This window comes from Euprymna scolopes, chromosome 30 (genome assembly GCF_053919585.1).
Source record: "Euprymna scolopes isolate OS-2025 chromosome 30, ASM5391958v1, whole genome shotgun sequence".
Classification (NCBI taxonomy): Eukaryota; Metazoa; Mollusca; class Cephalopoda; order Sepiida; family Sepiolidae; genus Euprymna; species Euprymna scolopes.
This window is the reverse complement of record NC_136511.1, coordinates 65,754,025-65,780,836: the sequence shown is the minus strand read 5'-3', so window position 1 is coordinate 65,780,836 and position 26,812 is coordinate 65,754,025. Positions and strand designations below refer to the sequence as shown.

General features: G+C 34.6%; 1 protein-coding gene across 1 annotated transcript in view; it reads left to right on the top strand.

Annotated features, from left to right (window-relative positions):
* LOC145254833 (neuronal cell adhesion molecule-like) overlaps positions 1 to 26,812 on the top strand; it is an 898,760-nt gene that overhangs the window by 315,150 nt on the left and 556,798 nt on the right. The window contains exons 8-9 of the mRNA XM_080113668.1: positions 5,167 to 5,282; positions 11,952 to 12,105. Coding sequence (XP_079969794.1) covers positions 5,167 to 5,282; positions 11,952 to 12,105 — 270 coding nt within the window. The remainder of the gene's footprint in view (positions 1 to 5,166; positions 5,283 to 11,951; positions 12,106 to 26,812) is intronic.

Here is a 26,812-nt window from a genome sequence, read left to right as displayed (position 1 = left end):
AAGTTAAAAATATGTTTGAAAGATCATTTTCGACAAAAAGTTACACAGGTGTAATCAAAGTCAGGTCAATTCAGTGAAATGACAATGGCCGAATAAAACGCTCTTGGGATGTGGCTGCAGTGACAAGGAGGCATTTTAGGTGATAACAAATGTTTATATAATAACAATCGAAAATGATATCGTTGTTAGTTGACAATTTGGATCCGAGAAGAATCAACCCGTTTTATTCCCACGTGTGCATCTCCCTCCTAATAACCAACTATTCATAACCGTCACTGATAAAAAAGATATATTGCTTTATTTTCAGTGTGTCGCCATGCTTTTAAACACAACAGAAATACAACGCCTGCATATGGTAAGAACACCACCATGCTGGCAGGAGACACTTGACCTTATCGTATGACAAATGATTCCTTTCCAGCCAATCAAAGTTTCATATTTGCTGACCATTTTTGTCTAGCATTCCACTAATGCCCTTGGCATCCATTTTTCCCACCGACTTTGACAATACAACTAGTTTCTAAATTACACTGTCCCTAACTGCATGACAATTAAGTACATACTACAAGGTGGAACGATAAATTTGTCACCCTAAAGAAACAACACTATGGCTTTATTTTAAAACTTTTGCTGACAAAATCAATTCAGGTAACTTGATTATGTAGTAGAGCTGACATCTATTCAATGTAGCCGCCTTCAGCTTCAATCACCGCCTCGATACAGGTCTGGAACTGAAAGCATGCCTTTTCCACAAGCGCCAGTAGGAGCTCAGCGAATACTCGGCAGATAGCGGCGATCAAGCTGGCTTTGGTGTTGTGGGAGGTCATGTTGGTGATGTTCTTGGCGTATGAGCAGACGAAGTAGACAAGCGAATTCAGGTCGGGGAAGAAGGGGCCAGTGAGAGGAGAGTACAAGTCGTAGCACTCCTTCTGAAGCCAAGCCTGGGTCTCTTTGGATTTGTGGACCGACACCAAGTACTGCTGCTACACCCAGGGTCAGCCAGCGGCCACCTGATTATACCAGTAAAAAAGAAAGGCCTTCTCTTTTTGTTTTTTTTTAAATTACAAAAAAAAATATTCGTATTTATAAATAAAATCTTTTATTTTTCTTAGATTTTTAAAAGTGGTTACAAATACCAACAATCTCTTTTAGATTTTAGAAAAGACGGTTTGCGCACCAAGAGTCCTCCTTACGGTTAAAAAAAAAAGAAAAAAAAAAAGTACAATATGGAAACACTCCCTTACAAAAGTTCACAAACTATATTTACTTCAATAACTGGTTAAAATTTAGTGTCTTATCCCCAGCCTCCCTCTTCCATATATGCTGATGAGGAGGCGATATTCAGAAATACTTTATCTATTTCTCGATGGTTTTATTTGTAAATACTGAATGAATAAAAGGATATCGTTTCCGAAACGATCGTACACATAAATTTGATTTTCTTATGCTTCCTCATATGAAAACTTCACAATCATTAATCCCTAACCCTTTTCTGTTTATATAGCGCTAGGTAATTACACCTATAGAACTTATCATAGCTGCAATACTCAAAGCACAGCACCGTTAAATATATATATATATATATATATATATATATATATTTTACATAGGCGTCACTACTTATCAACGCCGATAGGCCACTCAAGGATAAGGGTTAAAGAGTGTACACTAGTCAAAAGGACAATATATTAATAGATAGTAATGGAAGTTCGGTAAATTTGTTAACTTAAGTGGAACGGCTCATCAGAAACTTGTTCACGTTGGACTTGAAGACAACCATATTATAGACGGCTGGAAAGCAGGAAAACGGAAGACAATTCCACAGGCGTGCAGTTCTAAGAAAGAAGCTTTGATCATGGAATCTATGTTTAGGTTTAGGCACAGATAAAGACTTTGCTCATTTAGACCCTGTCTATTACACTTTATAATATATATATACTAGCAGGGAGACCAGACGTTGCCCGGGCTTGAATGATGATCAACGAAAGTTTCACACTCCCATATTTTTATTGTCATCGAAATCGGTAAAATTGCCCATTTTTATTATTCAATCAAATCGATTGATTGCCTGCTCTAGTTGGGAGCCCATCGCAGTACACCGAGAGGACGCTTCAGATGCCTCTCTGCAGTTACTCAGTCCACAATACATTGTAGTCTACATTGCACTGTAGAGAACCTACTGTGGATATTATAAATATATTTGTATATATAATGTCTTGAATGAACGTTAAAAATGAGAAAGTCAAGTATCATGGTGCAGTTGTGCTCTAAACAGAAACATTCATTTCGAACGCGCCTCTGTCATATTGAAGAACCTACCGTTGATTTTACATGTCGGGCCTTTTAGCTTGTGTGGTAATAAAACTTCTCAAATACATTTGTGATATAAGTTGTATAAGGTGTTAATTTTAGCAAAATCGCCTGTTCTTTCTTTCATCGGGTTATTTCAATTATCAAAGATATTCCGCTACAAAACCTATCTAAGAACACTGCCACCTTCATGTGAAATTTCATAAAAATCGGCGCAGCTATTTTGGAATCCATAGGGAACGAACTCACAGACATACAGACAGTTTTCCCTATATAATAGTGAAGAAGATATATATATATATATATATATATATATATATATATATATATATGTGTGTGTGTGTGTGTGTTGGACGATTCTGTTGGAATCAGAATCGGGAATCGGAAAAATCTTAACTTTCAGGGGTATCGGAATCAGTATAAAAACATTGTGCTTATTTTCTGATGCCAAAAGTCATTTCTTTAATTATCTTTGTTTATTTGATTTTGTTTAAAACAAGATCTTCCATTGCACTTAAGGGAACAACGAGGATACTACAAAGAGCTCCCGGTTGGTTTCAATAAAAAGTAGGTCAATGTTGGCAGCTGATGTGACTGCCCCATACCCAGCGTTACAGTCTTCAAAGGAAAAAAATAAAAAAAATAAAAAGTAATTATAAAATAATAAATATTCACTGATTTTATACTACAAGTAAAGCTAAAATCTATATATCATACCCCACCCCCACCCCGCCCCACAAGTGTGTTTTTTGTGTTTGAGAAAATATATGTACATTTAACACGCATTTTTTACGATAATCGGGAAAAAATAAGAACTTTACAGTTAAATATTTCGAGATTTATAAAGAATCGGAATCGATAATTGTATCGATTTGGGAATTTAGTACGGAATCGGCAAAAATATTGGAATTTGTGTGTGTGTGTGTGTGTGTGTGTGTGTGTGTGTGTGTGTGTGTGTGTGTGTGTGTGTGTGTGTGTGTGTGCTTCAGAATTAAATTATCCAACACTCAGCTGGTATGGAAACCTGTGATTATAAGATTTACAAGCTATTACTGGCAGTAACATTCTATAAGTAGTATCCCATCTAAATAAGAATTGCTCGATATACAAGATAGAGTAAATAAATCAAATTTTTAGTCATTCAATGAATTTAAAAATTTATGACGTGAATGTTTGAGTTTCATATCAAAGATTTTTATTATTCTGTGCAAGACAAAGAATACATTAGAAATATTTTAACTCCTTATCCTATAGGATTTCGATGTCTATCATCTCTTCAGAGGTGTAAACCATTATAACTATTTGCTAATATTTTCTCCTCTGAAGAGCTGGTAGACATCGAAATCCTATAGGAGTTAAAATATTTCTAATATAGGATAAGGAGTTGAAATATTTCTAATGTATTCTTTGTCTTACACAGAATAATAAAAATCTTTGATATGAAACTCAAACATTCACGTCATAAATTTTTAAATTCATTGAATGACTAAAATTATATATATATATATATATATATATATATATATATATATATATATATATATATATTGTTATTAATGTTATGCCAACTTGGCAGTCATAAAGTTTAACTCTGAAAAAAATAATCGCATTTTTCATTTCTTATAAATTTCTCAAATGTTTTGACATTAAAAAAGGAAGAAAATGCAGCGATAATTGCAAAGGAATTATAATCAAAATGTTTTATTTTTTTGTTAATGCTTATATTCTTTGTTATTAATGTTATAAAACTTTAAGATTTTGTTGCATCAAATAAAGTAGTTGTAAAAAAGAAAGAATTGTCGCAGTTTTCTTTTCTTAAAATTCCTCAAATGTTTAAGCGTCCGAAATTATCGTATGGAAAAAATAAACGAATCTCTTAGTAAACTAGAGTTACTTTCTCTTAAAACAATCACTAAAAACTCTGAACAACCGTAATTGTTTTCCTGACTGGTAGCTGTTACAGCATTCAATGCAACATTTTACTATTTCACTTTCTTTATGCAACCGTTAAATCTTAATCCCGATGTTTGAATTTGACATCAGTGTGATTACTATTTAGTCTTTCCTCTGATTAACCATCTTCTTTAATATAAATCACACCTGTCTGTTTAAATGTATGTATGTATGGATGGATGGATGGATGTTTGTCTGCCTAAAACTTCCGACAGCGGCGATGGATTTTCACGAGATCTATATCATTTTGAAGCTCGGTCCTTCAGACAACAAATATCGAAAAATTGGCCTAAAACATTAATTTCTTCACCCTTAACTAGGCACTTTTCTACAGGGAGGGTCAGTTTTTTCGCTGACATTTTTTGCAAGTCATTCAACCCTCGACGTCGTAGAAAAGTTATTTCGACCACCCGTGACGTCACATCCATAGTAGGCACATCGTTAAGACAGTTTGTTTTTTGTTGTTGTTGTTTTTTTTTTACCTCTTCTTCCTCTAGCGCGTTACGGATTCGAGCCTGCTTACTAACTCTTTTTCTTTTCTTTTTTTTTTGCGCTCGCAATTTTCTTTTCTTTTCTTTTTTTTTTTTTTCTCAACCAACACCCTTTCTTTTCCGCCTTCGCGTCACGGATTCGAGCCTGCCTGCTTGCTACAACTTTTTTTTTTTTTTTTTTTTTTTTGCTCAACAACACACACCTCCAAACACCCGGGCAACGCTGGGCAATGCTGGGCAACGCCGGGCACACAGGCTGGTCTTATTTAAAATCTACCCAATGTCACATGATTTCTTTCAGCCAATCAAAACTTCGTATTTATATAGCCACTTTGTCTCACCACTTGTTCTTTTTGGATAAGTTTCATCATGGTCTAACGTAACACTATTTTAATTTGATTTTTTTTTTCAGCTGGTCCGCGTTTTTTGACATTTCCAAAAAACACTGTCAAACAATTGGGCGATCCAGTTACATTTGTTTGCGACGCCGATGGTGACCCAAAGCCAAGGATTATGTGGACTTTCAATGTAAGTTATCTTAAAATATCAGCCATATAATTATTCACATTACATTTGTAAGAACCAACTGAGAGGTGACACTTGTGAAGTGGATATCGACGTAGTCTGACGACCTGGGTGGGGCAAGTTCGACTCCTGTTGGTTCCATAGTACGAATTGCACCATGGATGTTAGCAACCTTCGCATGGTCATCTAACTCTCGATCAGTGCGATGCCATAGCACCTTCGGATATCCTTATTGAAGATGTACAAGAACATTGTAATTCCCGAAATCCAGCAGAGCATTTTGGCTTCCATAACAGCTAATCTTCACTTTCCATTCCTTGTTGCCGGTAAGCACTCAGAACTGTATAAAATGATCGGTCTCTCAACTGTTTTTTTTTCTTACATAGGCATCACGACTTATCAAAGCCCAGAGGGCACTCGAGGATAACAGTTAAGAGTGTACAGTAAAAATTGGACAATATAGTAATCGATAGTAACGGAAATTCGGTAAGTTTGTTAATTTAAGTGGAACGGCTCATCAAAAACTTGTTTACGTTGGACTTGAAGAGAACCATATTGTAGTCAGCTGGAAAGCAGGAAAACAGAAGACAGTTCCACAGGCGAGCAGTTCTAAGAAAGAAGTTTAGGCACAGATAAAGAGTGAGGGGAATTATTGATAGTGTTTTCAGCTAGACGAGTGTTTCTTGTGGAAGTTTGGTGAGGGGGGACCATAGATTGAAGCTCAGTCGAGCACTTGCCATGAAAATAACGATAAAGCAAAGACAAACTCGCAACATCTCTTCTGTGAGAAAGAGGTTGCAGGGAAGAGAAAAGAACATCTACGAGGTACAAAGTCTATTTTGAACTCTATCAAGGCAGGATAAGTCCTTTCTAGGAGCTCCTGCCCAGATGTGGCAACAGTATTCCATCCTTGGACGTACCTGGCTTTTATATAGATAGAGAATTGCATCAACAGGGAAATATCTACTGGATCGATAGAAGGATCCCACCATTTCTCCAGCGGCCTTGACAACAGATTTGATGCATGTGTTCAATTTCAGATCAGGAGTAAAGGTCAAGCCTAGAAGCTTTTCAAAACATGAGGCTTCCCCAAGACGAGAGCAATTCATTTCAATTGATGCCAGATGGGGATCAGAGCGTTGATGTAAAGATAAAAGCTTGGTTTTATCTTCGACTTGGGATGTTCACAGAGTATGGCGGTAATGGTGCACCACTTGAGCTGCATCATATTGATGCATTCGAAAACTTTGCTGAGGGTGTTGCCATCATCGCTGAGTATCGAACCGAAATATCTGGTGTTAAGGTATATTGCAATGATGTGTCTAAATATAGAAGAATTAGACTTTTAGAATAAATCCTATGAAACTTAAACTGCAAAAGCAACAGTTAAATATGATCAACGAAATACTAATAATTCTTTAAATTTAGTGTTTCTATAAGAAAACCAAAATATGAAATGAAACTCGTGTGTAGGTTTGTTTGCATATCTTTAGAACTTAATCCCAAGCAGAATTCCTCTTTAAAAAAAAAAAAAAGAAAAGCTAATTGGCCGACTATAGTCGAGGGCGATCCGAATGCTCTCTTTTTCATTAGCTGCTACACAGAGATGTAAGGGAGTATGCCACTTCATTCTCATGATTCTCCACTTGCCCTTTATCCTCCTCTTTTAATGATGAGTGTTTAGCAAAAGGGCATCAAGAATCATTTTTTATTTTTTCAATATGCCTCAACTGAGGATTGAACCCAAATCTCTCAGACCATTACCAAACACTCATATCATTATGACAAATGAATCGGTAAAATGAAGACAAAAAAATTCTCTTTTTTGGACCTGTATGCTGCTACAAATTTTTCCACTTTCCATCACGTTTACATTGCTGTCTACTTCCCTTTTCTCCACTTGTGTGACGCTGTCGTTGATCGGTTAACACGTCGCAAGGAGCATAGGACAAGTAAGAACTTCAACCCGCTTTTCTCCTCATCCTCCTGCCACGTGTGACTTTTTGTTATGGCTGTAATGTTACCCATGTCTCTTAGGTGCTCTCAGACGTCATCCACGTCTCTAACGTGATCGGCTTCTCTACCGCGCTCTTTCTTCTTCTTTTCTTCAAAATCACTGGATTTAGCATTAAATAACCTTAAAAGGGTTGATATGCCATAAAACAAAAACAACCAACCAATGTACCTGTCCGATGCTTTAAATCCTCTTCTCAGTGTTGCTTACGTTCGGTGATCTGGCCAGAACCGGTGTGTCAAGGTGATTGTGCCGTACATCACCTGTAAAATGCTCTTTATTCGTCTTTTCTTTTACCTGTGCGTAGCTCCCAATAGCATTATCTTCTACCTGTCTGCTGCTTTAAATCTCTTCTCTTTTCACCTGTACGGAGATCCTAATTCGATTTTTTTTTAACAAGCCCATTGCTGCTAATTTCCTTTTCCTTTTACCTGTACATTGTTCTCAATTTCCCTTTTCTTACACCTATACGTAACTCTCAATCTTTTTTTTTGTTTCACTTGTTCAGCTGCTCTAAATTTTCTTTCTCCTTTCACCTGGATATTTACCTCAATCTCTCTTGCCTCAGCATTTTACCCGGTTTTGATGGATGTTTTATAAATACAAATCGATAGTAAAAAGAAAAAAAACAACAAGATTCTAGAGGTTGATTGATTCATCGGGAGTTTTATTCTATAATTCCATTTTCAGCTTCTCCTCACTCAAATAAACACAACTTAGAAATCTGCTTATATTAATTAACACAGACACGTACACAAAAGATGGACAAATCGATGTTGACCAATATCTAATGCATAATCATATTCTGAATATCCATGAATAAAATATTTACAACATTATGTTAGATATTGTCGGCTGAGTATATTTAGGGGTTAATTATTTAGAACCATATTTAAATTATCTCCCCTGAATTATACTAGGCAATAATAGAATTAACTCTTCTATTCAAAAGTACAAAATAACCCATCTACATGCAGTCGTAATGTCTTGAACAAACAATTACGACTGCATATAGATGTAATCCCTTCTAACAGTTTTTCGCGTGACTGGTAGTACTTTGATAGTTTTATTTTCTTCTTTTTCTTCTCATTTGTATTTTTTTTTTTTACCTTAACCAGGTTAAACGATTTTATTATTTTTGTTGCTATAATTTTCTATGACACGCACCTTAATTCAACAATCCTAGTTGTCCCATGTCCTCATTCATCAACTGTTCTAAATATTTTGAAATCTACCAACTTTTTGTGGATCGCCTATCTATCTATCTATCTATCTATCTATCTATCTATCTATCTATCTATCTATTTATTTATCTATCTATCTATCTATTTATATATCTAACTATTTATATATCTATCTATTTATTTATCTATCTATCTATTTATCTATCTATCTATTTATCTATCTATCTATCTATCTATTTATCTATTTATCGATCTATTTATCTATCTATCTATCTATTTATATATCTATCTATTTATTTATCTATCTATCTATTTATCTATCTATCTATTTATCTATCTATCTATTTATCTATTTATTTATTTATCTATTTATTTATCTATCTATCTATTTATCTATCTATCTATTTATCTATTTATCGATCTATTTATCTATCTATCTATCTATCTATTTATATATCTATCTATTTATTTATCTATCTATCTATTTATCTATCTATCTATTTATCTATCTATTTATCTATCTATCTGTCTATCTATCTATCTATCTATCTATCTATCTATCTATGAACGATTATATGAAAAAACCTTTGTCTGTGTGTGTGTGTGTGAGAAAGAGAGAGAGTGTTCCCTATGGATTTGAAAACAGCTGCGCCGTTTTTTTATGAAATTCCACACAAATGTACTTTATTGCATGGCAGTGTTCTTAGAAAGGTTTTGTATTGGAATGTCTTCGATCAATATCGATAATCGAGAATCGAAAAATTTGATTAAAGAAGGAAGAGGCGATTTTGACCAAAGTACCTCTGTGCTATCATATAGCATCTGCCTAATGTAAGTGAAAACTAAATATCTAAGTGTCAACAATTGATAGCGCAGAGGTAGAGGCGCAGACTGTCAGCTCAATGCTGAAGCTTCAATCCTAGCTTGAAGCACTAGCCACATTGATGAGCTGTAAACAGCGAAAGAGTGCTGTCTGTGGAGGGCAATATATATATATATATATATATATATATATATATATATATATATATATATATATATATATATATATATATAAGCTAAGTGGTCGACTATAGCCGAGGGTGACCCAAAGGCTTCCTTTCATTAGTTTCTACATCGAGATGTAGGGAAGGGCGCCACTCCATTCCCAGGATTACTTCACTTGCCCTTGATCCCTCCCATATAATGCTGAATGTTCAGCAAGAAAGTTTCAAGTATCATTCTTGAAATATTTGGTATAGCTCGGCCGAGGATTGAACACAGTTTTCCCGGCCCATTAGTGAACAGATTTCTCATTATGAAAAATAGTGGCATGTTTTTCTTACAGATTACAATAAGTCCATCAAGCATTCTCAATCCTCACATAATATTCTTCATCTCAACTGACAACCTTTCCATCTTATTAACCCTTATTCTCGAGTAGCTTTTGACCTTAATGTGTGGTAATGCATACATATATATATTTATAGACATTGCTATATTATTGCTAATATATATATATATATATATATATATATATATTTCCGCTCATCTTTTCTGTTACTTTATTTGTATTTTGGTCTTCGGGTCAAGATCAAAGTGTAGTATCTGTTTTTCAGATGCTGCACTTCATTTTCTTGTTCTCTTTCGGCGGAGGAGAAATCCTTCACGACTGAGACAATTTTTATTTTTGTACCTTTTCTCCACGTTAAAAAACGACCCTGGTGTCTAACTCTGTCCCGTGGGGAGGCATAGTAAATAGGTACTTTATTTGTATTTTTAAAAAATCGGCCTCGGCAGAAGCGTCTCAAAATTTCTCCATTTGTTTGTTCTACGCACAATTTATCTTTCTTTTATAATCTTTTGAACTCACTTTTCTCTCCTTGTACCCATTTGTGAATTATTTCACGGTATTTCGCCTTTTGGATTACATTGAAATATCTTCTAGTAACGCGATTCCTTTGAATTTTTACTTGTGGATACAAAATTTTAACCAACTTTTTTTGGATTTTACCTTTATTGGATATTCTACTCTACACCCGACCATCCATTCACGTGAAATCATTTTCCCCCCTCATTCCCTCTGCTTCACTATTTTTTTTACCAAGTAAGATCTATGGCTTACTTGTAGTTTCATTAAATACTTTGCAAGCAAAATCCGATTCTGCATTTTCCTAATTCCTACCCTCTGATGAGAAGGAAAGTATTTCTTTTGAAACTGCGCATATTAAGGACAATCTACTTAATTTGTGTTTACTTTTTTAAAATTAAATTTTTTTTAACTCTTCTTAAAGCGTTTTTAGAAGGTTTTATTAATTATTTGTTCATATATATATATATATATATATATATATATATATATATATATATATATGCTCTTTTGCCCATTAAAAACGGGCAAATTCTATAGCCCGTTGACATATCAGTGCTTTATGCCAAATTGATGGTTGAATTCTCTTGCATTAAATATTAATCCTAATCCTAATCCTATTAATTCCTAACTGTGCATGTAACGGATACCATAATACTTAGTTTGCTGTACTTTATAATAGAAAAGATCTCTGCAAATTTGCAGGCAGTTTGACTCGGTAGTTTCCGAGAAAGCATCCAAAGTAAATGTGGTATTGTGTTCACTAATCCCTATCAAACTGTGAATCGAGTAGATACCATAATACTTAGTCCGCCTCACCTTATCATAACAAAGGTCCATACAAAATTATAGGCAGATCGACTCAGTAGTTTCCGAGAAAAAGTGGAATGGACAGATAGATACGCAGACTACGCTAGAGATAACTTTGGAAACAAACATGGCGTAGCTTGAATTGGTGTTGTTTGTGCCAATCAAGGACACGTCCTCGACAATCAATCCAATAGTGGCTTTGTTTCTGTCGAATGACACTGTTCAGTTCTAGGAGGCTTTTCTTCCCTGTCCTTACTTTCTCTCCGAGAAAGGTTGAGTTCATTGCTAATCGCCTGAGGCACATTAACCAGGAATGCAGACAGAGCTGCTTAGTCATTTTTTCAAGACAGAGTATATCTAACCTAATGTAATGGCTTTTCAAAATCCTATGCATGTCTGACTTTCTGCAGAGGAAGCAAATGAACATGTCGTCAATACATACACTTTGAACTTTCTTTGAATTATCATTGGTCATTCTATACGGTTTCTGTTTGTGTATTTCAACCAAGCAATTCACGACAAAAAAAAAAGAAAAGAAAAAAAAAAAGAAAATGTTGAACGAAGTAAAAAAAAAAATAAAAAATAAAAAAAAACGATTTTTCCAGCAGTATTTATTTCTAACCTTTTAACGTAGTTTACGCAAACTGTTCAAATGCTCCCAGCTTTTCCTAAAATGGAACTTTCTTTGCTATCATAAAAATCCATGATTTTTTAATTTTTAGTTTTTTATGTGCTCATAAATGTTCCTTCATTTTATATAGGATTTGTTTATTCATTTATTTATTTTTTTATTTTTATTTTTTTTTTATTTTCAGGATTCCGTTTCTCTGCCTCGTTCTGTAAATAAATCACAGGATGGCCGACAACTGTATATTCCTTCTATGTCTTGGAACGAAGTAGGAAAGTATGCTTGCTTTGCGGAGAATTTGCGCAGCATCAAAAACAAAACAGCTTACTTGTTTTTGCGAGGTGAGAATTGAAATGCTGGCAGCTATCACTTCTTTTTTCTGAATATTCAATTAATAAATGGATGCGAACCAATACAGATTGATATGAACAGGCTTTATATATATATATATATATATATATATATATATATATATATATATATATATATATATAAGAGACAGAGAAAGATAGATAAATAAGTGTTTCAGATGATAGATAGATAGATAGATAGATAGATAGATAGATAGATAGATAGATAGATAGATGTGTATGTGTGTGTTTTTGTACGTCCGCCAAAAACTTTTTGGCAGACGTGTCGAATTGTGACAAAATTGGTATCGTTTTAAAACTCGAGGTCTCGGAGGACAAATATCGAAAGATTGGCCCAAAACATTAATTCTTTCACAATCAGTTGGGCCTTTTTTTCCAAGGTGGTCGTTTTTTTCGTCGACATTTTTTTACAAGTCATTCAAACTTCGCATAAACGACGTCGCATAAAACACGTTATTTCGACCGTCCGGAACGTCACAATCGCGGTGGGCGCATCGATAAGACCGTTTGCTTTTTGTCACCTCCTTTTCCTCTTGCCCGTTACGGGTTCGAGCCTGCCTACTCCTCCTAATTTTTTTTTTTTTACGCTCGCACGGGTACTCGCTGTTTTTATTTTATTTTTTGCTCAATCAACATCCTTACACACACCACACACTCGGACAACGCTGGGTACCCAAGCTAGTCTAATGTATGAAAGGCAATGTGTGTGTGTGTGTGTGTGTGTGTGTGTGTGTGTGTGTGTGTGTGTGTGTGTGTGTGTGTGTGTGTGTTTATGTGTGTGTGTGCCGCAAAAACTTCGGACAGACGCGTCGGAATATGACAAAATTGGTATCGTTTCAAAGATCAATGTCTCGGACGACAAGTATCGAAAAATTGACCAAAAAGATTAATTATTTGACCTTCAACTGGACCGTTATCTGCAAGGAGGGGTCAATTTTTACCCTCGACATTTTTGCCAGTCATCCAAGCCTTGCGTGAACGATGTCGGATAAAAGAGTTATTTTGAACGCCCGTGACGTCACAATCACAGTGGGCCCATCGATTAGACCGTTTGCTTTTTTTTCAACTCCTTTTCCTCTTGTGCGTTACAGGTTCGAACCTGCCTACTACTCCTAATTTTTTTTTCGCTCGCACGGGTACTCGCTGCTATTTTGAGTTGTTTTAATTCATTTTTTAAGGCATTGCTTGCTCAACCAAACGCCTTACACACATCTCGACACACACACAGGCAACGTCGGGCACTCAGACTAGTATTAAGATAAAGACTAGACAAAGATAGTTATATAGATAAGGAAAGGTCTCTGATGGAAGAATAGATAAAGAACAGTATTAGATAGATAGGTGGATAGATAAGGAACAATCTGATTGATAGATAGATAGATAGACAGATAGATAGACAGATAGATAGATAGATAGATAGATAGATAGATAGATAAGGAACTGCTATAGATAAATAGATAGATCATGAATTCAGATGAACAGAATTGGATAAACAACAATCGCACATTGGATTACAACACCCAGTGTTGTAAGTTCGAATCCGTCAGTAGGTAGACCAGTTGTTTGAATCGGTATTTATAGCTCATAGATAAATAAATATGTAATTATTAAAATTATATATGATAGGCAATATTTTCAAAACTTACTACCGACCTCTACTTACGTATCGAGCACTTTTAAAGTAAACACTAAAAATATTTACATAAGATTTTATGTAAATACATAAAAAAATAATAATATATAGATAGATGTATAGATATAAAAACATGTATCTGTTCTACAACGTTTTTATCAATAAATGCAATGCAGAATGTAGTAACTATGCACAAAATAATTAAGCGTAATAATTAAATGAAACCAATCATCTAATAAGAAACCATAAAAAATGAATAATTAATTAATAAACATTGATTTTTCGAAGGAATATGTAAATTTGTTTACCTTCATGAAGTCGCTCGCATATGCATGACTGAGTATATTAAGTTCGATTTAATGATTTTTTTAATAGAAAAGGTAGGTTTTTAACATCAATGTCAGAGCGAGAAAACTTTATAGGTATATATTTTTACTTTATAGATATATACTTTATATGTTAGATATTGGCCGGGCAACGCTGGATGGGTACTATTTTTTTTTGCATGGAGGTTACCACTTATCAAGGCCCAGAAGCCACTCGGGGAATGATCAACGATTATTATGATTATTCAAGCCAAAATGTCTTGTCAGAGAAAATTTGTTTTAGAATAATCAAAATATTTAGAATAAATATTTATTCACATTAATTTACATTAATTTAGGAATTCTAAACTAAAAATGTTATAACAAATTAGTTGAAAACTTAGAAATAATGAAATGTAAAAATATCAGGTGATTATTTTAGTTGTGTAACTTAGAGGGGGTAGTCTTTTGGGGATACGTGAAAATTATTTAGTATTCAGAGCTTGAAGGAGAGAGTTGAGGAACAGACCGGTGAAATGGCTTAAAGCGCCTGAAGGAACGAGAGATCCAACCCCTATCAATTGTAAGAATCTAGGACCAGCGTTGCAACTTTCCAAATGGGAAAAACACTCTGGAATAAAAAGTTGCCGAAAATAAAACCCGAGGCCCTGTCGTTCTTAGGAAGAATCTTCTTTGCAGCTTCCCTAAAGATGGACCAGATATGTTCTCGATTGGCCAGCTGTTGAAACTCCTAAATAAGTGTTATACGCCCTTTGTATTGTAAAGGTATTTATGTATATTTTTGTCCGGTCCTAATCTGTATTTAACTGTACATACACACACAACGAACTCTAGATTAGACGATCACAACACTAGACTGTTATAGATGAACAGACGTACACACACACACACACACATACATACATACATACATACATACATACATACATAGACGTAAAAAACATATATATATACATAGACGTATCTCTACACATAGATATACATAGACATATACACACTCGCATACTCTGACCACTAGATGATAATATAAACTCAAAATATATACACGATTTACATCTTCCTATGCCTACAACGCAACATATACATATATATATGTGTGTGTGTGTGTGTGTGTGTGTGTGTGTGTGTGTGTGTGTGTGTGTGTGTGTGTGTACAATCCTGGTCAAAATCATAAGACCACTTAAGAAATGTAGTTCAATGATGTTCGCCGGCCTTTCACTACTTACAACTTTAGGGTCCCAGCTGACGAGAAAGCACCCCAAATCATTAAAGACCCTCCTCCACTATGCCGAGTTGAAAAAGTCTCTTTGGGCAAATTTTTATCATGCCAATAGTGTTGAAATCCATCTGGACCATCTAGATTAAACATTTTCTCATCGGAGAAAATTACATTTTCCCACTTCTCTTCATCCAAAGTCTGGTATTTGGCAGCATATTTAAGTCGGTTAGTTTTGTACTGTTCAAGAAGACATGGTTTCTGCAGTCGCTTTAAATGATTGAAACCCTTCATTTTCAGATGCCTTCTGATGGTTTTAGGACTACATTCTGCTGCTGTTTGGCTTTTCAATCGATTTGAGCTCATACTGGAGTTTTTTTTTAAAACTTCTTCTGATACGGCGATCCAGTGATGGGGTTAATTTTTTTGGTCGACCTGGCCTTTTTTTTTGTGCCCATATTGATCAGGATTTCTTAAAACATTTGTGATGACTGTTTTGCTACGATTCACTTCGTTTGCAATGGATCTATGGGAGAGTCCACCCCTATTAAGCTCAAAGATCCTTCCTCTCTCAAACTTTGAGAATGGTTTCCCTTTTGTCATTTATAATTTAGTAAGATGTTGCTTTTAGTAACATAGAAAGCTTTTCGTATTCATTTTTTCAAAACTAGCCGATTTTATTAAAGTGGTCTTATCATTTTGACCAGGTGAAAATGTTTGTTTTTTAAAAAATAATTATTAGATCAGGGTTAAGGTTTCGAATGAAGCAGATTTCATTTTTTTTTTCCATCATATCTTTCTTTTTGGCAATGGTTTCAACCATTTGTTTGATTAAAAATTCGATATTGTGCGTAAACGTTTACTTTCTTAAGTGGTCTTATGATTTTCACCAGGGCTGTATATATATATATATATATATATATATATATATATATATATATATATATATATAACTACTTGATTTAATTTAATCACATGACTTAATACATGAAAATATAATTTTATGCGTAAATTTTTGCTCAATACATAGGTAGAGCTAGGTAGTAAGTTATAAAAAATATATATGGCAATTAAGCTACACAGGATATTCCGTGTTTCATTCTCTTGAGAATTCGTCAGGTTTATAAGCCTGACAAATTCTCACGAGAATGAAACGCAGAATACCCTGTGTAGCTTAATTACCATATATATTATATATATAGAGAGAGATGGGTGAACAGACCAGGACACGTAACTATATCAATATGAGTAGTTTGAGATATCTAGACAGATAAGTTGATATGTCTAGACAACGGGACATAGACAAACAAAAAGGTAAATACACTTAAATTAAATTAGGAAGATGGATGAAAGCAACATGTTGTCCATGTATAATTCATAAGTCATTAAATGTTCTAGGATTGTGTGTGCATATGTCGAAAACATCTGCGAACGTATCAATAGAGTGCGATACATATGTACATACATACATAGATGCACGGATGTTTGCTATTAAGTCTATATCGTTGTTTTACCCTCTGCATGGGGGGCAGTCGGCGTATTCTAATGCCCCACCGACAGGGCCGCAATGTTTGGTAGGAGATTACTGAATACTAACAGTGGATAGAACGATTCTGTATTAACGTATGGTTCGCGTTTGACAAACACAGCGGTATAATTAGCAAAAGTTGTATTAGCAAAAGTACATTACAGAATTACACGTCATGATTCTGGGGGCCTAGTGTCTCTTCCTGTCTACCTTGTGTCTCTTTCTGTCTACCTTGTGTCTCTTTCTGTCTACCTTGTGTCTCTTTCTGTCTACCTTGTGTTTCTTCCTGTCTACCTTGTGTCTCTTTCTGTCTACCTTGTGTCTCTTTCTGTCTACCTTGTGTCTCTTTCTGTCTACCTTGTGTCTCTTTCTGTCTACCTTGTGTCTCTTCCTGTCTACCTTGTGTCTCTTTCTGTCTACCTTGTGTCTCTTTCTGTCTACCTTGTGTCTCTTTCTGTCTACCTTGTGTCTCTTTCTGTCTACCTTGTGTCTCTTCCTGTCTACCTTGTGTCTCTTTCTGTCTTCCTTGTGTCTCTTACTGTCTACCTATTGTCTCTTACTGTCTACCTATTGTCTCTTATTGTCTACCTTGTGTCTCTTCCTGTCTACCTTGTGTCTCTTCCTGTCTACCTTGTGTCTCTTACTGTATACTTACTATCCCTTTCTTTGTGTCCATGTCTGTTTAAGCACCGACTGGCAACTAAATGGCCAACTTTTAATCTAGGATTGAAACCCTAACCTGTCCAGCTAAACGGAAGAGCTGTTATACTGTGAAGATGACTACATATGCCCGATTTCAAGCAGTATACTCAGATCATATTGTTATGGCGTAAGTTGGTATACCTATTTCAGGAATAACGGACTTATAGATTATAAATATACTTACATCGGACAAGTCATTCGGTAGCTATTAATTTTGTGCTTGAGGAATATTCGATTATGGCATGTGTAGTTTATAAAAAAATTCATTTAAGTAGTTATCGCCTCAAAAATTCGTTTTAATTTCAGTTCGCTGAAATTATTTCAAGTAAAGAGCATTAAAATCTATTTCAAAACAAAAAAACATGAACTGAACTTTTATTGACTATGGTAACATTTATTTCTTGTATATTTATTTTTTCGGGTAGTCGTTTGTTGGCTTTTCTGCTAAACACTCTTACTAAATAATATCGACGAAATATCGAAAAAACAAAGAAACAGAAACAGTTTGGAAAAATAATGGAGCTTTACTTATTTTAGTAAAATAACCCGAAACAGCAAAATGGGATATTAAAAAAGTAAACACGTAATTCTTTTTTTTTTTTTTAAAGAATCGATATAAATATGAATAAGAAGAAAATGGCGCCCTTTTCAAGCAGAACAGCTTCGTTTCAGTTTTACAGTATTGAACGGGGTAGTTATGCGCCGTCGCATTCAGGGTTGCACTATTGTAATGTAAAGAACACGCAGAAAGGGTTGTAATCAACTGAATTCCTTCTAGTACACTGACAAAAAAAGCTTAAACAGATCTATGAATAAAAATAAAAAAGTTATGTAAATGTTTTTAAAAAGACACGTAATCACATGAGCAGGATTTTTTTCTTCTTTCGACACGATAACATGTAACGTTTTTAAATTTTTATTATTTGTGTCGAGAATTGTCTAAAGTTCCGACTTTTTTTATTTCACTTTAATAAAACGTGAATTTATGAGGTGAATTTATTCGACATAATATGATTCAACTCAAAAAAGATAAATAAAAGCTAACGTGAATTAAGATTAAAGTTAAGGTCTTATTGTGGACCGTCACCCCTTTTAAAAAAACCTTGTTAAACTTTGTGACATATTTACATTCTATGGAGGTCAGGCGCGAACGAACACCCAATAATTTTATTATACGATATTTCTTCAAACTGAAACATAATTATCAAAGTGTACTTACGCAAGTAGATATGAAAAGTCTTTGTTAAAGTTTGTGCCATATTTCCATGGAGTACAGGCGCGAACGCAGGCCCCACAATTTTGTTATACCATCCCTATTTAAGTTAAAACATACTTATCAAAGTATTCTCATGTACATCTATATCAAAAACCCTTGTAAACGTTTTTTTTTTTTTTTTCATTTTTTATTTCCATACTTTGGGGGCCAGGCGCGAACAAAAACCCCACAATTTTTATGAACCACCGTTCTGCCAGATCAAACATACCCATTCCTGTGTCTCGATACATCTTCTATCATTATATGTAATCAGTTTTTTTAAATAGTCAACCATATAGGAGCCTATTCGTGACAACACACACACACACACGTTCAGCTTTATATTTTAGATATATGACTATTTCATTTAATCACATAAAATTATATCTTCTTATATTTATTTATGTGTAAATTTTCAGTATTTACTTCAACAGTGTTCACTACATAGGTAGAGCTAGGTAGTAAGTTATGAAAATATACATGGCAATTGCCATATATATTTTCATAACTTATATATATATATAAAGTAAGAATGTGTGTGCGGACAATTCTCAACCTATATACTTAACAAATTTTTTATCTACAGATCTTAAATTTTACATTTATGGTATTCAAGCACGTGGAAATCCTTTTAATCTGTTTTCATCAGAAAAAAGGGCTGCTAAGGTCAAAAATGTAAAATTGGTACTGGGAGGGGGTCATCAGATTTTTATCTGTTTGCCAACTATTTTGCGACTGTGCATGCGCGTTTGCGAAACATGACAGCTTGCTTATATTAAGAATAAGTAGGTTTGAAAAAACATTTCAAATATCATAGCACGCTGGTTTAATGGTTATCGTACTTGACTCACTGTCTTTAGGTTGGAGTTTCGATCTCAGCTTAAATATTTTTTCTTTTTACTTACAAGAAGTGAACTGTTTGGAAAAAACAAGGCTCGCGTGTCTCAGTCTTTCTGTTGTTTTTTTTTTTTTTGTGGGGGGGTCATATTTTTTAAAGGAATTTTACTACGGTAATTCTGTTTATAATAGGTAAGAATTCTGCATTAATTAAAATTTAATATTTATGCATACTTTACGACAAGGCAAGGCCGGGTGACCTGATATATATGTGTGTGTGTGTGTGTGTGTGTGTGTGTGTGTGTGTGTGTGTGTGTGTGTCTGTGTCTGTGTGTGTGTGTGTGTGAGAGAGAGAGAGAGAGAGAGAGAGAGAGAGAGAGAGAGAGCAGAAATGTAAGCTATATTGATTGCCAGAAAAGTTGAATAAATACTGGAATTAGATGCATTAAATTGTCCAAAAGCAGATTTCGAAATCTATGAAAACACGCGACTTGACATAAATATGTTTATTTGACGGACGAAAGAAAATTTTGAAAATTTAAAAAAAACTTTCAGTTTATGAAAAAAAATGTCTTAAAAAATGTTGACGTGAAGCATTGAAGCAAATCGATAAAATGGCGATTTTCTTTTAATTGTACTGAGTTAGTGATAGGTTCGTGTTTTTCTTTTGACATGCGCAGAGCGTTTATATTTTCGACATAACATGAAAACATACTGCGTTTTTTATTTGCATTTTTTTTAAATATTACGTGTAAAAGCCATTTATTCTTACTGAGTTTCATTAAAAAATAATCGTTTAAAAAAATAAATTTGAATTTGAATATTATATATATATATATATATATATATATATATATATATATATATATATATATATTCAAATAATTAGTAGAATAATTTTTCAAACCTGAAAATAAGGAATGTATGTTAGGATTTATTTTTTACTAGCCTGGGTGCCCGGCGTTGCCCGGGTGTTTGGAGGTATGTGTTGATCAAAAAAAAGAAGTGGTAGTAGACAAGCAGGCTCGAACCGATACCGCGAAGGAGGAAAAGAACGTGTAAAAAAAAAACGTGACGTCTTTGCTGTTGCGCCCATCGCCAAACCGGAAGTGGCGAAGGTTTAAATTAAGGCTAGTCAATCGAAATGATGGGATGACCTTCGAAAATATTGGCGAAAAAAGCGAGACCCCTCCCTGTAGAAAAGTGTCCAGTTAAGAGTAAAAGAATTAATGTTTTTAGCCAATTTTTCGATGTTTCTCGTCTGAAAGGTCGAGCTTCAAAACAATACCGATCTCATGAAAATCCGTCGCCTCTGTCGAAAGTTGTAGACATACATACATACATGATGATTGCAACGTCTTGTCAGACGAGTGCCACTCCCTCAGACATTTAAAATCCATGAGCCCAAATGCCTGAGGGAGTATCTATACAAATATGATGTTACAGTCTTATATTTGTACGACAGCTAAGTCTCTCTCTCGGTTCAAAATGTTGAAATCCAGCAACAAGCAAGAGCAAGATAGCCAGCAACAAATTAAACTGCAGACCAGCTTAATGCGGGTAATGGTCTTCCGCTTTATGGTTTTTTTAAATCAGAGATTTGCTTCTCCTAGAAAGGCTGCCTTCACCACGGCTTACGGGAGCCCTCTCCACCCCAATACACATATACACACACACAAATATACACGGTGCTAGTTGGCCGTTGACCCAGAAAAAGAGTTCATTCGCCCTTTGGAAGGTCTTGTTTTCAATCCTTCAGGGAGACTCGCCGCCCTCCTCACCAAACAAGTCTGGTGGGGGAACCAGTTTAGTCGCCGGTGACCCGACCATGGGGCAGGTAGTACTGGGTTACATGGTACCAGTAGCACATGACATGACCTGACACATACATACATACATACATACATACATTTAAGCAGACAGGTGAGATTTATATTATAGAAGATGTGCTACCATATATTGATTCTAGGAATCCAGTGAGATGATCGAATTATCAATCGAGAAGTCAGAAACTGCACTAAGAGCAATAATCACTAAACAACGTCTAGACTTGCTCAGTCATGCCCTAAAATTAGCCTAAGAGAGAATTGCGAGGTGTGTAACATTTTACATCTTTTTTAATGATGTCGTTACATTTTAAAGTACCCGACACATTGTAGACTCCGTCGCAAGGAAAAAGAAAATAAAAAACTCGACTTTTAACAAAAGCCTTTATATCTATTATTTTCAACAACACATTTTTTTTCTAAATATTTAAACAATCCAATGTGACTTTTCATCTCAGCTGTGACGTCACCCACGTTTCTCAAACACGTGCTTCTCTCGCCCCCACCCCCACTTCTCTGAACAGCTGTGTCTCGGACACGTCCTTTTCCACTCTCTCATGTCTCGAACACATGCTTCTCTGAACACGTGTGTCCTTTTTATCTCTGCTATGACGTCACATTGCACAGCCTGCTTGGTCATTTGCATGTGGTTACTGTTAACCCAGCATCAGCAGCTCTGTTACAAGTGCTGCTCATATGGAACCTTGATGGAAAAACAAAAGAAAGACCAAAGATGAGCTGGAAGCAAACTATCAAGAGAGATTTGGTCACAATGAGAAGCTGGAGTGATTCTGTGGATCTGAAAACCATAGTATAATTTGGCTGCCTCATGCGTCGCAGAGTTCCTAAGTCTCATTCTAATAGTGAAGAATCGAAAGAGAAATTTGATCACAATGGAAACAAGTTCCAGGAGCGTTGTGGACTTGATTTCAGACCAGAAACGATAACATATACTCAGTGTCTTATGCGTCACATGACGCAGGAGTTCCGAAGACGACGTCTAAGATATTTCATGACTTGTATTTCTATTCAAATGTAATTACCGCAAAAAGATAACATAAAACTAGAAAGGTATCATTGGTTTACCAATCTATATCTATTCCATACGATGAGATGAGGAACACTATTGGAGTACTAATATTGATCAATCATATGAACTGAATCTAATTGCTTATGAGGAGGTCTGTGACAAGAATTTGTTGCAATTGTATTTAAAAACGACCATGTTGTAATTTGAAAGGAAGCAGTCTTGCGATAATGTCTCTGGATTTTTCAAAGAAGCTCTATCCACAAAAAATTTCTGCCTGATGCTAGGCATATGCAGAAAGAAAATGAGTTCTTACTATGAATGTCTTTCAAGGAGGAACTAGAGACTGGAACTCAAACGAGCACCTTCCAAATAAATAACATTAGAGTGGAGTGATATAACATCATTATACTGAAACAACCTCTCTATTCACCTCATCTTGTTCCATGTGATTTTCTTTCAAGGTAATTGCAGTTATATACCTGGTAATATAAAAAAAAAGATGCAAGGATAAAGTTTTGGATAAGCTTTGCTGTAGTTTTGTTTATTAGATAGATTCTTTCGGGATGCATGTTAGCTCCATCTTGATGACATCAACTCCTCCAAAACTAGTCACTTTGATGATCTTCTTCAGCTTGATGGAAACAAGAAAATCACATGGAATAAGATGAGATGAATAGGGAGGTTGTTCCAGTATGATGAATGGTGATGTTCTTGCTATTGCTTGATGTTCTTCGGTCATTCGTCAGCATGTGGTAATATGTCAGTGTGTGTGTGTAAAAACGGAATTTTCTACAAAAAGTTAGATTAAGTAGAAAAAAGGAATTTTCCATTAAAATTTAAGTTAACAATGTAAGCTGACGTGTTCAGGAAATTAAGTCATGGCAGGAAGTCGATGTGGTAGAAAGCAAGTCGGTTCCATTCTGTTTGGTTTGGTTCTATTTCCCTTAAAATGATATCTTGTTGAGAAGTGAGTGATCATTACCACTTCATAGCTCGGAAGATAAAACAAAAATGTAATGTAAACAGATATCTCGCTGCTCAACTCCCCACAGTCCCCTATTAGACACGATCCCAAATAGTAAACCCTTGCGTTTCAAGTGGCAATATGCCTTGCTTGGTATAGAAAAGAGATAAAAGAAATAAGTTGGTATCATCTTACATTAAATTTTTATGTGAAACTTATCTTCTACTTTAAATTAAAAAAAAATACTTTTTTTTTTACTGCCAAGATTTTCAGGCCGTTTATATGTAATTGACTGTAATAAGTGGGGGGAGGAGCCTTAGAAAAAGGGGTGAAGATAGTGAAACAAATGTAACGGATATACGAGAGTCGTTACAAAAGTAAAGCCTCCTACTTTTTAACTTAAAAAGTTGAAGAGCTATGAAGACAGAAGTAGCATCGTTAAAACGAAACTTTCAGTTTATGAATGCGTAAGTTCAGTCATCATAAGAATGCAATTTGCAATTCCCTTTGATTCATGCAAGCAATATAAAACAAAAAATAGGAGGCATTATTTTTGGAACGCCCCTTGTAGATATGATGTTCTTATGATAAGACAATTCGCATATCGCTCTTTTGCCCATAGCTCACGCATCACACCCATCGTTTTCATTCTCTTAAAAATAATGTTATTTTACTGAATTTACTCAACAGTCGAACCACCAAATAAATTCCCTCAGACTGATTAATTTATCTTGGTTAAACATTATCTGCCAAACTTGCAAATCCAAACAGATTGATTGATTGTTTCTTCCTGTTTCTTGCAATACGTTCTTATTCCAAACCAAATGGAATTGCCAAGCTCGTGCTTGGGAATAACGTTTGCTGTGCTTGGTGGGCGGATTAAAACTCATTGGAACCTTTCCCCTTTCCGGGGAAACGATGTGTGGAAGTCAGGAGGATGGAAAAAGCAAATCTGATGCTGCGAGAATAAACGCCTTTCTGAATCATAGTTCATACGATTTCATTTTTGTCAGCATTCAAGTTCAAATTTTAAATTATCACACTGATGATAGGATAGGATGTTTGTTCAGTGTAACAACTAGGATCATCTGGTCAACCTGGAGGGATGAGGGATGACATATGTTGAATCGTGAAGCAAGAGTTATGCAGTCACTAACCACTCCTCTCCTGGGTCGACACTGATTCCAGTGGCAAGCAGCAGTCCAGGATGACTGGTAACAATATCAAGATAAGCAGAGAGCACATACAGCGCCTAGTATTACCAAATAGTCACCTATTTTAGTACTGGCCGGGCTCAATATCACTTAACTTCATTTTTAAGTGATGCATGGGAATTTGTAGACATTACAGAAAAAAATCTTGCAAGTTTGAATTATTGTAAAATTTTCTCCTTTGTTTCTTCAGATTAGTTTCAACACGGTGACGCTCATCTCTTACTCATAAAATTTGATTTTCTTATTAAAAAATAAAACCACTTGATCACTTTATGCGAGTATTTGGAATATGATATTTTCGTTTGTTGATTTTTCTTTATTTTTGTTTTTTATATAGGGGGAATTCTGGACAAGAACCAAATTTTCTGGGGTTCATTTTGGGGGAGGGATTTATATTATAGAATATCAATATTCCCTTACATATATATTATGGTCCTTCAGATTGTTAAACTATGAATCAAGCTAGAATCTGTAGATCACACCCATAAGTATAGTTTTACATTTGCGAAAATATATGTGTAACCAAACGGAGGAGGGTGTTTTTGCCCAATCCTTTCACACGGAATCAATTAGTGTAACAGGGCCGTCTCCAGTCCCTAAACGCAGGGGCTAACTCTAAGTCATTGTTATCTTCGTTTAGTGATGGGCCCTTCAAAATGTAACCAGACTGGAACTACTCCACTGATGCTCAGAGTGCAGAAAATATCAATATTCCCTTACACATATATTATGGTATATCAGGTTGATAGAAGTGAGTTGTTTTATCTCCATAAACATTTAAAAAAATGTTATTTTTTTCTGTAGTAAGAGTCGTGTTATATTATAAAACAGTTCTTTATATATGTTATATTATAAAACAGTTCTTTATATATGTTATATTATAAAACAGTTCTTTATATATGTTATATTATAAAACAGTTCTTTATATATGTCATATTATAAAACAGTTCTTTATATATGTTATATTATAAAACAGTTCTTTATATATGTTATATTATAAAACAGTTCTTTATATATGTTATATTATAAAACAGTTCTTTATATATGTCATATTATAAAACAGTTCTTTATATATGTTATATTATAAAACAGTTCTTTATATATGTTATATTATAAAACAGTTCTTTATATATGTCATATTATAAAACAGTTCTTTATATATGTTATATTATAAAACAGTTCTTTATATATGTTATATTATAAAACAGTTCTTTATATACGTTATATTATAAAACAGTTCTTTATATATGTTATATTATAAAACAGTTCTTTATATATGTCATATTATAAAACAGTTCTTTATATATGTTATATTATAAAACAGTTCTTTATATATGTCATATTATAAAACAGTTCTTTATATATGTTATAGTATCTCTGGGTGTTATAACTGTTGCTTTATTTCCTTAATCATTAAAATTTTCTGAGCTTTTTTTTATTTTTTAGAGGTTTGGCTCTTATATTATAGGTATTAAGATTCTCTTGTACATGTATCTGTAGCATATAAGGTTGTTTAAAAGTGTGTTTTTTTATCTCTATAAACATTTTTTTTTTAATTGTGGGGTGGGGGTCGTATTATATCATAAAACATCAGAATCCCTTTATATAAATTATATAAATTATAGCAGCTCTGAGTGTCAGAAATATTGCATTATTTCCTTAAACATTTATATTTTATTATCTACTTTGTTTTTCTCGAGGTAGGGGTGAGGGTTTTATAATATTATAGGAAATCAAGATCCGTTTACAGCACATATTATAGCACATCAGAATCCTCTTTTATTCTTATTCACATCAACCAAAGCATATTGCCACTTGGATGTAAGGGAAACAGGAAACAAGAAGGGAATTCCAAACTCTAGAAGTTTAAGGGAAGAAACTGGCAGATAGAAATCTCTACAGCGAAGGGAAAAGGGGGGGGGTTCTCGGGTTAGTTGGGGATCATTTGCGACTAGTCTGGGTGCCCGGCGTTGCCCGGGTATTTGGAGATGTGTGTGTTAAGCAAAAAAAAAAAGTGGTAGTAGGCTGGCAAGCTCGAACCAAAAGGAGGAAAAGAATGTGAAAAAAACTGACCTGACGTCTTTGCTGTTGCGCTTATCGCTAAATTGGAAGTGATGTAGGCTTAAATTAAGGCTAGACAATCGAA